The 15,967-nt window shown below is 34.2% G+C and overlaps 1 protein-coding gene across 1 annotated transcript; it reads left to right on the top strand.

The window, feature by feature from the left end:
* Window positions 1-10: 10 nt before the first annotated feature.
* On the top strand, window positions 11-7,354 carry LOC140047514 (uncharacterized). Its single transcript, XM_072092557.1, has 13 exons — window positions 11-165; window positions 452-841; window positions 984-1,232; window positions 1,360-1,494; window positions 1,896-2,039; window positions 2,344-2,475; window positions 2,616-2,762; window positions 3,206-3,517; window positions 3,868-3,935; window positions 4,316-4,532; window positions 4,877-5,088; window positions 5,329-5,422; window positions 5,625-7,354. Exons 1-13 carry the CDS (start codon window positions 102-104, stop codon window positions 5,771-5,773), a joined length of 2,313 nt encoding a protein of 770 aa, XP_071948658.1. The 5' UTR covers window positions 11-101; the 3' UTR covers window positions 5,774-7,354.
* Window positions 7,355-15,967: the final 8,613 nt, after the last annotated feature.

Here is a 15,967-nt window from a genome sequence, read left to right as displayed (position 1 = left end):
GTATCTTGCATAATAAAAAAGCAAGTAATTACCAAAACCAACTTAATATCGTTGGGAAGTAGAGTAGACAAGTTCACACTACTAAGAATCCATGCACCAGAATGTTGGTTATATTTAGGATTGTCGTGGTTTTCTGTTTCCTTACAGCAGTAAAGCCCTCTTCAGGTAAGACTATACATATATAGTTATTTAAGTAACATTTTCATTCACTATATAATGCTTTTTTTTTGGAGTGAAATAGAGAAACCTCCCGCTGGTTGTTTTGAATATTATGTAAACGAATAGTGAACCACGACACATTTCATTATATTTTTCCAAAAATTAAATTTGTTTGGGTGACAATCACATATTATATACACCGTAATTAATACTGTTGTTTTCTGTAACTGCTGCGTGTGTGAGGCAATCATAATTTCCATTTGTGGACGAATAAAGTTATCTTATTTTTCAGATTTTTTAGATATTACCATAGTGGCAAGAGCTCTCGCACGCGGACCCGAGAAAAACTATTTCCGTGGGTATATAGGAAAGAACAGCATGACTACAGATGTTAGCATTGGCAGGTTGTATAAAGATGAGAAGAAAAACATCAGTTGGGCTGACACTGGCCATTCAGGGGATTTGAACCAAACCCCAGGGGATTTGAACCAATTGTCAATAGATTTGCCGGATGACAGAGTTTTACCGCCGCCCGGCAGTATTATTTACTCTGTTGATGAAGACTTTATGTATCTTGGTGTTAAAGATCTGTCCAGAGAACAAGATGTTGGTGTCTTTACTTTCGAGGTGTCTAAAAACGACGTCATTACTCGATCAGCAGTTGTCGTCACAAGATATCTAGGTGAGTTTAATTCATTTTTGTTAGAACTCTAAACAACATACGATTAAACGAATAAAATGATTACACATTTCATAGGCCAATACACATAATGTGTATTACTTAAGGTTTTGGTTATTCATAATTATACAATCTATTTCCAAAGGTTCTGTTACAACGGAGTACCGAACACTGACGGTCGGTGTTGGTGAATCTGCCACTATCAATCTCGACAGAGGAAGTTCGAGTACCTGGGATTTTCATTGGATACATAATTATGGTCCAGAAATTATGGAGTGGCGTCGTTTAAAGACCGTTACGGTTGATAATGTACGTGCTAAAGATGACGGGGTGTATCAATGTTATTTGTTTGACGAGTATACGCGAGGTGGTATAATGAGACTAATAGTAAGAGGTAAATACAAATATCAAATCATCAATTATCTGTATTAGAAATATTACATGACCAATGAATAATCCTAATCGGTTCAATGGTTGAAAAAGAATACAAAAAAGGTAAACCTTTTACATATCTTACTCAGAATGCCCTTCACCAAAATGGAATCCCCCTGGTTGTGAGGAAGACTGTCCAGTATGCTACAATGGAGGAGTTTGTGACGATAAGACGGGTGTATGTGTTTGCCCAGTAGGGTTTATGGGAGAACATTGTGAAAAGGGTAAGATTGCTTTATTTTACATCGGTGGTATGTGATTCATACAAATTTATATTTTGCATTTGAAATGCTTATCGGCCACATGATAGGATATAATAATAATAATAATAACACTAATAATAATAACAATAATAATAACAGGATTTTTATAGCGCACATACCACTCAAGAGTGCTCAAGGTGCATTCAAAAAAATAAAACAAATCATACAAATGCCCGACAAATAAAATGCAATTTCTTTTATATAGGCTTAATGGAGTATCAAAATGACCAGGGTTGTACTAAAAAGATATTAAATTACTGGAGTATAGGGTGGATTGGTGAGAGATACCCGCTCTGGAGAAAGTATTTTTGTTATAGTTTTAAATAATTCCTTCAACATGAATTAAATCTTTACTTTGGTAGGTTGTGAGTCAAGTAACTGGGGTCGATATTGTGAAATGAATTGTAGCAGCAGTAATCCAACATGTTTAGGGACGACTTTTTGTCCTCCAGATCCAGTAGGCTGTTCCTGTTATCGTGGGTATACCGGAAACGATTGCTATACAGGTAAATTAAACTATTTTATTTTATTGATTGCTGACTGTATTCGTATTCCCAGATAGATTAACTTTGATTTGCTAAAGGCTAAATCAGACAGAATCGTACGACGAGGCCCGACGTTGAATTCCCACGAGACGAGTCGTCTTGCGATAGGGTCGGGCGTAGTTTTTAGGTCGTTGGGAGAACATTAAACATGTTTTAGTTTATGCCGACGTCGGGTCTCGTCGTACGACGCTGTCCGAGTTGACCGTTACATGTATTATTTTCAACCACTCTACCTTGATTGAAAAATGCATTTATTGTCCAATAGAGTGTTATGGAATGAACTATGGAATAAATTGTCTTCAAACTTGTTATTGCGAACCACAAGATTGTGACAATAGTAGGGGATGCCGGGAAAATGCGACATGTTTAGAGGGTTACGAAGGACCCGGATGCCAAAGTAAGAAATCGATTTATTGCTTGGTTACTGTATTGTGGTAATTCTGTTAAATTACATTACAAATATCTATCGTATGTTGTCCATGTTGATATGTAGGACTAATATCACAATGCACTTTAAAATACGTTTTTATTTTTAAGAAACCGTTTTGTCTCGATGCACACATGGTATGTTTGGCATATTATGTAACTATCCGTGTCATTGTAAGGATGATGGTAATTGTAACACGGATGGGAGCTGTGACGTCGGCTGTCACGAGGCATGGGCTGGCCATGATTGTAGTATAGGTATATTTAATTTATTATGGCTGTTTGCTAGTATAAACCGATGTAAATTATTATATATATAAGAGCGAGTCAAATGGCCGAGTGGTAAAGGCAGGGGCGCCGTTTACCGTAGGCCCTACCTAAAGAGCCGACAACATCGGCTAAGGGTTCTCGTTCCTAGTTCTGGTGGTGGAACAGGATAAGGACTATAAACCTTAGGTCAAGTGTACACAGTTATAACCTGTGCGCACTTTAAAAGAACCCAGTTCATTATTCGAGAAGAGTAGGGGTTACCCCGGTATACTGGTTCACAAAATAGCCCCTGTAACAGGGGGATTAACACCTATCTGATAGGACAGTGATTCATTCACTGTTGGTAATCCTTGGCCACATTGCGTAAGACATAAATAAAAAATATTATATTATTATAAATACCATAATAATTTAGCCTATTATTTTTGTAGCTTTACCATATCGTAGCGTCGCCCCGACTATCGTCACCTCAACGCTAACTACATTGACAATAGACGCTTCTTGGGTACCAGGTGAAGACTACGGGACAGGAACTATCCTTACAACAAGAGTATGGTATAAAACATCATCGTTGGATACATTTACTTCAGTTACTTTAACGGACAGTGACAGCTTTATAACCATTGATAACATTTTACCAGCGTCTAATGTTGAATTCTATGCTCAGCACAGCAGATTGGTGGCGGGTATTGAGACGGTTGGTCCGCCAAGTCCTCATGGGTATGCAGACATGAAGTGTTCAAGTAAGAGGGGAAAGGGCTATCATGTTTTCTGCTTTTAATCAATTTTTATTTATACCTTTTTAACTCCCATTTCTAGTATATTGTATATAATCTTAGTTATTTTTTACCAAATATATCATTTCAGAACATTTAGTTATCTTTTCTTTTCTATGTACAGAGTTTGTGATAAACTGACTTTGACTGACTGACGATAGGCCACTGACGTACCGTGATTGTTGATATAATGTATTCTACACATGAATTACATTATTGGTTGAAGAAGGGAGCAATCCAAATTATTATAACATTTGTTTTGTTAACTTGTTACTGTATTCTTATCATTTTCCATTATTTTAATTTCTTTTAAAAAGGACCTCTAGACGCGCCAACCGTAACATTGAAAGCAGCAGAAGACCATTATATTTACTTAGAAATACAGGTAATTATTGTTCACTTCCGATTATATTGAATGTTACAAAATATCTTACCTTTTTGTGACCTTATTTACTTCCCGAAAGGAACACTTCGTTGTTTTTGATACAAAATGAGCATTGAAAACCTTCCGATCTATAAAAATAATGTTAAAAAAGGTTTTTAATAGCAGGATGGTACTGTTTGAAGGTTTGCATGGCGAAATCAAATGTTGATAGGCCTATAAAGTTTACGGTACAGCACGTGTATTAGTTCGGAAAAGAACTGTTGATCGACGTTTCGATTAATTATGCTTTGATCGTCCTCAGGAGTGAGAGTGTTGGGAGAAGGTTGGCACAATGCTTGTTAAACTGTGTTCTAATATTGTCCAATTTTTTTCTATGAAAGAGTGTATCCGATGCATATGAGCGAATTCAGTGTAATGACATACTTCGATATCAATTGAGATTGAGTACATACGATAGAGCCGTACAGATCCTCAACACAACAAACAGAGATATAAGTATAACATCAAAATGTGTTCCCTATGACGTGTATGCCAGAGTTGTTAACAATAGAGATATTGCAGGAGATTGGGGAGAACGCCTAAAAATACAACCCTTAGGTAAATCAAATAAAGCACTTATTACGGACCTGCAATAAAATAAATAATGTGAAAAATATTCTTTGTAAGTATTTTAATAGTGTAATGTGATTATCTTTATTTCCAACTTAATAATATGAAGTTTCACTCTATGTATTTATAAATAATACACTTCAGTCTGTGAGTCACTTACAATGTCTTGAATCAAAATGTCTTTTAAGTAAACAAAATTAGTTATTTTAAATAATTTTTAATAATAGCACCTTCCAAGATTTTTGCAGGCTTAATCACTGTGGATTACCAAATATAAATGTTTTAATAATAAATAATAAAAAAATAAAATATAAGTTTCTAAAATATTTTAGGTCCGGGAGCTCCAAACATAACCTCGATCAGCACAACTGCATCATCCGTCACTATTAACTGGAGTCCACCAGAAGATGCAATTCTGTGTGACGTCATTGGGTACCAAGTCCGAATCACTTCCAATTTGTTTGAAATCAGTCAATTTCATACAAATAATACATATATAAATATTGACGATAACATCAATCCAGAGACTGAATACAATGTGAAGGTAAGTGTTTTGTATTGTAAAACGCAACTTATTAAGTGATTTGACCAATCACAGCCAATGGCGTATTTAAACTGTCGGTTGTCATTTGTCAACTCGATTGCGTCGCGTCTACTCCCAACCAAGCGTATATATAACGAATCTAAAAAAATGAAACCACTAAGCTTGTTTCGAAAGCCTGCAATTTAACGTCGTAGACATAACTTCCGTACAAATGTTTTAGTATCCAAACTTGCATTGTAGGTAGCAGCAATGAACGTCTACGGGTATGGAACATTTTCCCAAAATATAGTAATTCAAACCGACGCAAACAAGCCGACAACTCAACCTGCAGGAGGTAAGAAATAGTCATAGGCCTACTAGGTTCACTGATCATATCAACATGTTTTAAAACACATTAACAGATTATTAACATCAGATCAAATGCCTGATGGTTTAAATAATGAGGACGGTTAACAAAACAAGTAAACTATGAATAAAATTACGTTTGGAAGGATCTAAGTTTCTTTTCATCACTAAAGGTTTTTCCTTATTTCCAGGATGTGTCTGTACACAGGCAGGTACTGAGAAACCAAAAGACACAATCGACACATTCTGCGATTGGTTAGAGGCTGAGCTCAGAGGAATGTCTGAAGAAGATCAAAGACAGACGATGAAACGAATCAATGATTTGATTTTTAAATTTTAATGAATTGAATAAGCTTTTGCCGTGATTTGAAATAAGCATTTCATTCGTTTTGATATTTGTTTGCTAATTACTAAATCAATTATTATCAGAAATATTAAGAAAAAAAATAAAATCATTATAACAACATGGTAGTACAGTAACATTTCTGTTTAATGCGAATGGTACCAATACAATCGATTAAGTTGCAAGCAATAGAGGACGCTAAAACCCATTTAAAGACAAAATGACCTTAGTCCGCCCTCTACACGATTGTAATTTGTACACTTTATCTTCAATCGATATTGCATTTCAAATAGGCCTGATCCTATTCGAGAGAGTGTCACCATTCAGGGGACCTTCCTATTTAAATGAGAAGATTTCACTCTATTAATTCAGTGGAAACGTTGTTGGGTCCCGAATAAGGTGTCCCCTTAAAAAGTGTTCGTGTAGGCCTACTATATTTATCTACTGCCACCTATCGATATCTTAATTGCTAAAAAGAAGCATACCGTAAATAACAGTGTGAAACAGCCTCTCAATAAATCAGTATTTAGTGATTTAATAGCCTAAATTTGTTCCATTTCTCAATATTATGTATTTTTAATTGATTGATTCGCAGGTTAGCCCGAGAAGCACAGCAGCATACGATGATCAACGCTAGTTTTGTTATAGTAAATCGAATCCGGTAAACAAACTAAACGTTTAACAGCTTGCGTCAGCTGTGACTTGTCAAATGACAAGGTAATTTACGCGATAATTGTATGATGTATGAGTACGGTAAAGGATTGTTGAGCAGACATATGTAGCAATTATCACATCTAGCTAGCTCATCTGTGTCGGGTCCAGAGGGAGAGAGCTTCGACTTAACCTTCACTATGCTATCTAACAACTTTTATGATACACGTTAAAGCTAAGCACGTTATATTGTCAACGATGATACTAAAACAAAACAAATGTTTAACTAAAATATATGTATGTGAATCTATTCATTCAAAGTAAAATGGATATTGTCGTGACAAATGTGCTCATAAAGTCAATTTATATATCGATAAAGATATCAAAGATTGAACACGCATTGTAGCCATTGTAAAGTTTTGCCACATCAACTACAACAGGAAAACCACACTTTAAGCTATATTAAAACATTGTTGTTTGGTATCTATAGGCCTACTAGTTTTCCCTTATTCAGTGTTTAAACTAACCATAAAAACACCCATGCTACAATCAATAAGCGGCGGTGAAATGAAAACATGAGAACATGAACTGTTTCTTTTATTTTTTTAAAACAAAATAATTCGTTATGTCACTAAACCAAGGATCACGAAATATTACCTCCTTCTATGAGTACATTCGGAAATAAATTTTTTGTTTCAAAACAAAAATTGAAAAAAGCTGTAATACTTTAATTACATGTGTTTTTTCTCGTATTCTAAAAGATTCAAAGTTGCATAGAAAATGGACAGAACTTTTGTATATTTAATCTCATGTATACTTTTACGTGTGTTAACTAGTATCAGTATAGCCATAATAATGTGTTGTTTTTGTAAACTTTATGTGTTTCATATGGACAGTTTGTCTGAAATAAAGTTGAATTGAATTTGAATTATTACGGATATCTAAGTATCTCGATAATGTTTCCATCATTTTTTAATAAATAAAATATGAATTTTAGCAACGTTATTTATTATCAAATCTGTTTCTATACGAAGTAGGTTAAATCAAATTCATCAGCTACGCATGCGCAAACATGTTTTGCGTAATAATGATAATCTGCATCATAAAGTGCATTATACGGGTTGTACCAGTATCCCATGATGCATTATTTGTAGGCATGTAGTTTAAGCCCAGTACTTATTACATCCCATGTGAATGATAAATTACCCCCGCTTGACGCCTGTCATTAGCCGCGAAATGTCTGTCATCGAGGGCCTAGACAAACGAAATTGTTAGCTAATGACTAGAGGGAGCTTAACTTGCTATTATATTTGTAATATATTTGAAATCAATTGATGGTGGTTATATGAAGCATATTAATGATAACTTTACATCTGTTGTTGGACTGATTCAATGTAATGGAGATTTACAATTCCCCCGTGGTTCCCTATGATTGACCAAATCTATCGTTGATCAATAAGGTTACCATCAAAATTCATGTTTATGTCTTGTTTTCCATTTTTAGAACAAAAAGCAATCAATCATTTTTATTTATCATCATCATCATTCTGACGTCATTTATTTTTTGCACGTTCGATTATGTTTTTCCAAAATTAAAAAATGTCAATTAGTTTGTAAACAGTAAGTAGTAAAAAGCACTATTTTGCTGGTGCCAAACTAACGTACGTTCAGACTTCACTAAAGTGATCATGCTAGAAGATTCACCGAGCACTTTAAGATATAAATTAAGCAATTTCGGTCTATTTGGTAATTTAAAGTATATGATGAGTCTGACTAACAAAACCCATTTAAAAAAAAATGGTAGGCTGAATATTAAGATTACCCCCTCTACAGTCCAATAATAGCTTCATATTTTAGATTTTGGAATACAGTCCACAACAAACCTAATCAAGAAATATTTCTTACAAAAAACGCAGCTCATCTCACGATAACTACTGCCTATATGCATCTCAATATTTATCAGCAAATGTTTTCATAGACTCTCTTTTTCCAGACGTGTTTTGGGGTGTGCGCATGCCCAGTCAGAGTTTCCAAATAAACATTTTTTCAGCCGTAGTAAACAAAAACCTACCGCGTGGTAACTGTTTGTCTAATGATCCGTTCTCTTGAATGTAACTGCCTAAAGAAGCGGCGCGAAAAATTTTCAATCAGAAACTAGATGTTACCTATTTGGAAATAACGAAAACAATCTACAGCAGTGTAATTGTCAAACTTGTAAATCTGCATACAAATTAGTAAAAGTAAGCCATGACTACCTACATACTAAAATAAACACTTTCGTTAGAGATCTTTCCATTTAGAGAACTCTGAATAAACAGAGAATCTTAAGTATGAGTAATCAGGCTTCAATCACTAAAGCCTGATGGTTGCATCAACACTTTGTCATCCTAATTATGTATTTACGTCAACAACCCATCAATATCATACATAATATTTGTTGTGATGACGGGCAAACTGTTTAGCTACAAGGACTTGATTTTTCAATGTCTGCTTATATCTTTCATCATTACCTAATGGATTGACAAATTGCGGCCATTTTTCATGAGCAATGAAATCAGACGACATCCTAACCATTGTCCTAAATAGCACTCAAGTAGCCAACGATACGAAGGTGATGAAAACGACATCAATTAGAAAAGTGAACTTTAACCCTCAAGAGGCTGACAAAATGCGGTTCGTCAAAGCCTAGAGGTCTTCACACGATCCATCGATGATAGATATCCGTCCGTTTAGGAGCAGTTAAAATGTGATGTTAAATCGAAACGGTCACATTCTTTCTATACGTCATGTTTCATCAGATGCTGAAGACGGACAGAAAACGAACATTAAAATGATAACGATGTTTACTCATTGTAGTACTACAAATTAAATGGCGCCAATATTGATATTTTAACTGAAAACAAGGAATCCATAATGACGGGCCTATATAAACTCTCTTTTTTTGCATCCATACAATATTAAAAAGTTTAAGGCTCTACTACTTTACACTACAGTACTACTAGCTTCTTATTTTTTTTCCTACTTTCTAGAAATCCTTCGATTAAGGCTAAAACGATTGAAATGCCGTGTTGATCATTGCGTAGGAAATCAGTATTTATAAAATATTATTTATTTGTACAGTAATAACAGTTAAACAGGATGTTTGAATTGCTTTATTGTACCAAAGTGTGAAAACATCATCATCAAATTAGCAACTACTTAACTGTGACTTAGGCCCTGTTCAGACCCATGGCGTTAGACCGTTTTAGCGTACGACGCTAAAAGAATGTGTGTCTGAACAGTTGGGGATTAGCGTACAACGCGTCGTACAACGGTTGTAGCGTTGTAGTGGAAAACGGTTGATAGTACCGTTTTAGCGTACGACGCTACTGTAAGTCAACGTTGTATCCAATCAGAACGTTTCCTGTTATGACGCGAAACAAGGTTTGACCTAGGCTGACATCTTGTATCGTCAATGTGTGAGATGGATTTCAATAACAAAAAGGCCAGAATAAATAAGGCCTAACTACACTACAAATACAACTGTTACAAAGGCTACAAACTACTATCAACTGATTACCATTATATTTTCTAACAAATGACATAAATACATGCACCTTGTATTTAAACATAGGGACTACGATCCCATCCGCTTTTAGGCCTAGCTAGGCCTAGAGTCATTCACGCATTTCATTCAAGCTAAAAACTAGCGTGGGACATCAAGTCACTCATTCATATACAAGGCAGACTAGACTGGACAAGTTTAATGCTGAAAACCCCCTAACTCCTAAAAAAATCAGTAAACAAACAAGGGGAGCTGTGTCCCTTTTATTAGCAAGTTAAGGATTATTTTCAACCTACTGGAACAAAGAATATATATCTTTGACTGGACTGGATAGACTATCACAATCAATTTTTTCTTCATCATTAGGAGGCCTGCTTTATTTTCGTAACACAAGAACCTGGGGAAAATGTTTTTTAATACAAAATACAAAATAAAAACAATAGAAACAGAAATTTGGCTTTACTATATTTTTCTTAAATAAATGCTGAGGTATGTTGTTTTATTTACGGCAAACTTTGTCATAATTGTAGGGCTGAGATCTAGGCCTAGGCCTATACACAGTGGAAATAATGATGAAAACACGTGGGTAAGAGCACATGAATATGCAACTAGAAACAACCTGAATGACGTACTTCCGTTGTAACGATAATCGTACGCTATGGGTCTGAACACCTCGTTTTTTTCTCTGCGGTTTGTAACGTGACCTTGCTAGTAACGTTGTACGCTAAAACGGTCTAACGCCATGGGTCTGAACAGGGCCTTAAGATTTCCAATCTGTCATCAGCTATACACACAATATAATTTACGAGAAAATTTCATTGTTGGCAAACAAGAAGTCTTTTGAAAAGGTAATTTCGTCAGCCTTGTTTGTTCATAGACCCATCAAGGTACCGGTCCACAGGGAGTAAAAGCATGCAACCTGGCAGCTATAGGAAGCGTATAAATCATGGTAATCATATTAGGGGTTAAACACCCTGTGATGGGTAGCAGCAGAGGGGATTGGTCCGGCGATTATACACTCATATGATACCTTAACATTTGTTATGTACATCAATTAGGTCTTCTCAAATCGACCCTCTTTAAGCTCCTCAGTTGCTCCACTGTCGCTTTCACGGTGACAGGTTGTCATTAATCATACCGGTAGGAACTAACTTGACAAGCCTAACACTACATTTATCTCGTCAACAATCTGTCTGGTGGAAAACTTTCAAATTATTAGAAATACATGAAGATGATTCGTCCATACGGCGCGGTACGAAAAAATACGCGCGCGTACACTTGCTGATAAGAGGGTATGCATTTTTGTATGAACGATATCAATGAAATAAATTATTATTATTTTTCGCTTAACTCCTAATCGCTTGTTTAATATGACCTTCTGAATTTATGATAATGATCAATTATATGGTCATTATTATAGTACAGTTCATCATTATAGTATAACTTCATTCAATTAATATACCATTTTCAGTTTGATTGAGTAGAGATTTTAGGCTTATAACTGGATTTGCTAAAGACGTTTTATGTTACGGCCCATATCGTAAATCCAGCAACTGATGGTTTTTATCGTAAAGTGTTTTCAATATATAAAGAAGAAACAAATCAAAATGTTTGGAAACCCCTTCAAGGATTTGTAATTGAGTGAAATACTTTCCATCTTTCATTATTACACATCCGCTGAAGTAATAATTTATAGCGGTGGTTTGTAAAAATGTCCTTTTATTCCCAATTCTCCTTTGAAATTTGCCGAAAGAATTCTCCGGAGGGAGTAAGGGCAACTATCATAAGAACGTCTTGAAGTGATTAGTGTGTAAGTAGCCTTGGGAAGTCATACCAACATCCAACACATGCGCCTTATAAATCGATTGTAACGGCAGGTATATTTAAGGGGACATTTGGCACAATTATCTAAACTATATCCAAAACATGTCGACAAATAATATGGAACCCAAACCTTTCTTAATTTGATAGCCGTATGTTGATAAAAGTCATGTGTTCAGTCAATGTAGATTTCCATTACACCTGATTAGATTGGGCCATTACTTTAACTTTTCTGAACCCTTCTACCTCATAGACATGAACAACATACGTGCGGCTATTACTTTACTGGCCACTTAACGCAACAAATATAAATTATTTTATGCAATCGTTGTGAAACATTGTAATAAATTGTGACAAGTTTTAATATCTTGGCAGCAAATTCTCAGAGAATTCATGTCATAATGGAACAAGAAGAAAATGCAATAAATCCATAAATGCGATACTTTCTTTTATCTATTTGAAACAAACACAAACTAATAAATATATTTTAGCAAATGTTTTGTTTGGAGTTCGTTTTCTTTGCAATATTATACGTTTGAATACGTAATGTTTGTTCTTTTTTAGAAAGATTGTTAGCGCATTCGATTTGATTCAAATAATAAATTAGAAATAAAAAGGTATGACTCGCATTTAAAGCGTTTTGAAATTCGATGATATTAAGTACGAACTTAATTTTAGTTAAGACGCGTTTGTTAATTATTACATAATATTTCTACTACAATAATATTGATGTTACGCTATTCCCTGCTGCAATGCTAATAAAAACCTTTTCCACAATGAGCATACACGCAGCACCTACACCTTTAGACAAATCAATGCCACCTGATACAGGTGCACGGTATGCAAATAATATGTATATATAAATAAATATAATATATGACCAATCATAACAACGTCAAAATTGATTTATTAAAAATATTGACTGTTTTAAAAATGTTTTATTGTAATTTATGTATTTTTAAGGGTTCCCACTCGACAGTGATTTGGTTTATTTTTGTCCCATGACACTTTTTTATTTATTTATATTTTTACCTTTAATTGTCCTTGTTTTTTTAGGAGAATAAATGAAATAAAAATGATTTCATATATTACATTAATGTACATATTTTATGGTACCTAGATTGGTGAAAGTATTTGTAATAAACCACAATCACATCATTGTGAAACAGCAAAGTAGTCTCACTGTTTTGTTGATTGTAATAACCGCTAGTGGTTTAACTAGTAGCAATGTTTATGCCTGCACCTGTGCCAACACGCTCATTCTGTCAAATGGACATTAATGAGCCTAGAAAGGTGAATGCTTTACTTATCGAAACCATAAACATATTTATTTTAAAATTTTTTATTCGAAACTTAGGCCCTAAATTTAAATAATTCATCGGTTATTATTAATACTGTATGGTTTGCAGAAAAGGGGAAAAAAGGAAAAAAGGGGAAAAAAGGAAAAAAGGGGAAAAGTGGCACATAATAAAGTTTTGATTGACCTCATATATTATTATTAGTAGGCACTATATACCACTTATCTTTGAAGTGCCTTCTTTAATTATGCACATACATAATGATGATGATAAAATTGAATTGAAGTTGAATTGAATTTGAAATATCCTTCCAATAATACTGTAATAATCATGTTTTGGAATTTCAATATATGATTTTTGATAATAAAACTTTCTCAAAGTTTTTTGTCTGACTTAAGTTAGTCTCATCATGTTTTTTTTTTAATAATTGACAATAAATCATTATTTCTTACATTAAATACGTTTTTTGTAAGAAATCTTTCTTGTTTTAAATTACATTTTCAGATTTAAAAATGGAAGTTTTGTATTAATCATCTAAAAGTGAGATAACACACTTGTATGGCATGATTAAACATACGTCTGTTATTAGAGGTGATTAGCAAGCGTGAAATAAATGCTTATCAGCAAGGTTAGGTATAATCACCAGAATATCCTGACGGCAAATAAACAAAAAAATGCTCATCGTATGACACCATTAACTACAGTTGTTCAAACAGTTAAAAGCTGCATAGCCCCCGGTCATAATGATGCAAACTACACTAAAATTTATAGCTTGTGGGTGGTTAGCAATCTCATCAACCCATCACTCATATCATAATATGGAACGCCAAAGGCGCAACATGAAACTTAATGAAAGTGTTTGATTTGATTTAAATTTATTTGGAAAATGACTCAAAATACGTAAGTGAAAACGTTTTCTTCACTGACTTTACTTTTAGAAAATGTTTTTATTTACAATCATTCTCTTCCTTTTTACATTATTGCAATAATTAGCTTATAATACCGGAAGTATGTGATTGTGAAAGAGGTAAATTAAAGCTATCAGACTAATTGATGAGCTCAAAAAGGAAAATGAATTATGGTGTCAGAGGTCAACTAGAGTATCAACGGTAGTAATCAGACGATAAGAAATTAATCAAAAATTAATACGTACTACCTTGACATTGGTGTCTGATGTTCTGTCTGTCTGATTGTACATAAGCCTACGTATGTCTGTGGCTTGCGTTCGAAATATATATCGTATTATACAGTCGACTCTCCCAATTCCGAACACCAGACTTTCTGGAACGGCAGACATATTTGGCCAGCCCAAAGGTGTCCAGAATTGGGAAAGTTGATTGTAGGCCTATAATATTAATATCATATTCTATTATATCTTTGTTCAGACTTGACAGAATGGTGCATCAACAAATTTCAATCAACAAATTAAGTCTGGTAATCAATGTTGGTTTAAATTTAACGGAAACTACTAAAATAAACTGTAAAACTTGTCAGCTTTCGACAGGGAAGTGCTAAAGTAAAGTAGGAAGGGCCTGGTATAGTTAAACTAGTTTCCTCAAAATACCAGTCGTTTATTATCTTTGAGTGTTATTTGATTAATCAATTTAGGCCTAAGAATCTGGGTAAAACGGTGCTTCTATAAAATGTAAAACAAAACATCAAGGAATCACTCGCAAAACTTATAATGTACCGGTATGAAGGAAATTCAACGAAATTTATTTTACCTAATAAAAACCGAAAAGGAAAACTTCCATTTTGATTACGTCATAATCACGTGGCACATTATTAACCAATGTAAACTTGTCGGTTGAACTAACAAGAAGATTGATTTCGGCTGCTGAGCTTGGTACATCTGTTGCGCAGATCATTAATTAATAATTAGTAATATTTAGAAAAATAATGATTTATTTACTTGTAACACTTTTAACAATCAAATTAATGTTATTCCTCTAGTCAGCAGTGAAATCAAATATCAACACAACTAGATTTATTATAAATTGTTGTGTTGTGTTTCAACAGTGCTACAGGGCACACACTGTTAATAATATTTTCTTTATTTCTTTCTTTGAATACTTGTCGAATGGAGTTAGAGTATAATAAATAATAAATAATAAATATTCTATAATAACTAGTAGTACATCTAAGTACGCCTGGTGATAATGTTACGAATATCATAAAGTACGGTATTATGTTATGATGTAAAACATCAACATGTATTTCTGTTTTCGACTCGTTTTGCATTGGACGTGGGTAACCCAAACATCAGAAAATCATCAGAAACAAATCATTTAATATTATTTCTACACTCACATGTGGACACCAGCGTTTTGTACACATGGTCCATGGAGTTCAACAATCTTAAATTAAAAACAATACAATACAATACTACTTTATACAAACGAAACTGATAAACGCAATTGACGAAGACCGACAAACGGCAGGTGGCAGAGTAATACAAATGTTCTCAATTTTACATGTAAACAGAAACAGAAATAATCGTTTTAAGAAAAGACCAAAGTAGATTCGTTGCCACATATCCAGGGGGTTCTATTTGGAAAGATGTTTGAGTTTTCAGCAAAGTTTTAAAAATAGATTATTGTGAGTTGTGTGCGACGTTTGGCATATTGTTTCGCAAACGCCTACATGGAGGTGGCTCCCTGTGAATATTAGAAAATTTGATCGCAGCTGATTAGCCAAAGTTGAATATTTATTTTGCATTTGTTACTCTTGCTACGGCCTAACGCGATGGGTATGCACAAACCATGGCGGTAAAGTAATCAATTTATTTGATCCATGTCATACGTTGATTGGTTGAAACAACACAGTTAAGCGTTAGTTAATTAGATTAGGAGCCAATGAAACAAGATTGACCAATTA

Source organism: Antedon mediterranea, chromosome 4, assembly GCF_964355755.1.
Source record: "Antedon mediterranea chromosome 4, ecAntMedi1.1, whole genome shotgun sequence".
NCBI lineage: Eukaryota > Metazoa > Echinodermata > Crinoidea > Comatulida > Antedonidae > Antedon > Antedon mediterranea.
Note: the sequence above shows the minus strand (reverse complement) of the source record. Positions and strands in the feature narration are given on the sequence as shown.

Bases quoted from the DNA above. Each gene is read 5' to 3' on its own strand.
- LOC140047514 (XM_072092557.1), top strand. From the start codon at position 102: ATGTTGGTTATATTTAGGATTGTCGTGGTTTTCTGTTTCCTTACAGCA. The intron at 166-451 runs GTAAGACTATAC...CTTATTTTTCAG, and splicing joins AGCAGTAAAGCCCTCTTCAG to ATTTTTTAGATATTACCATA. The intron at 2,763-3,205 runs GTATATTTAATT...TTATTTTTGTAG, and splicing joins TGGCCATGATTGTAGTATAG to CTTTACCATATCGTAGCGTC.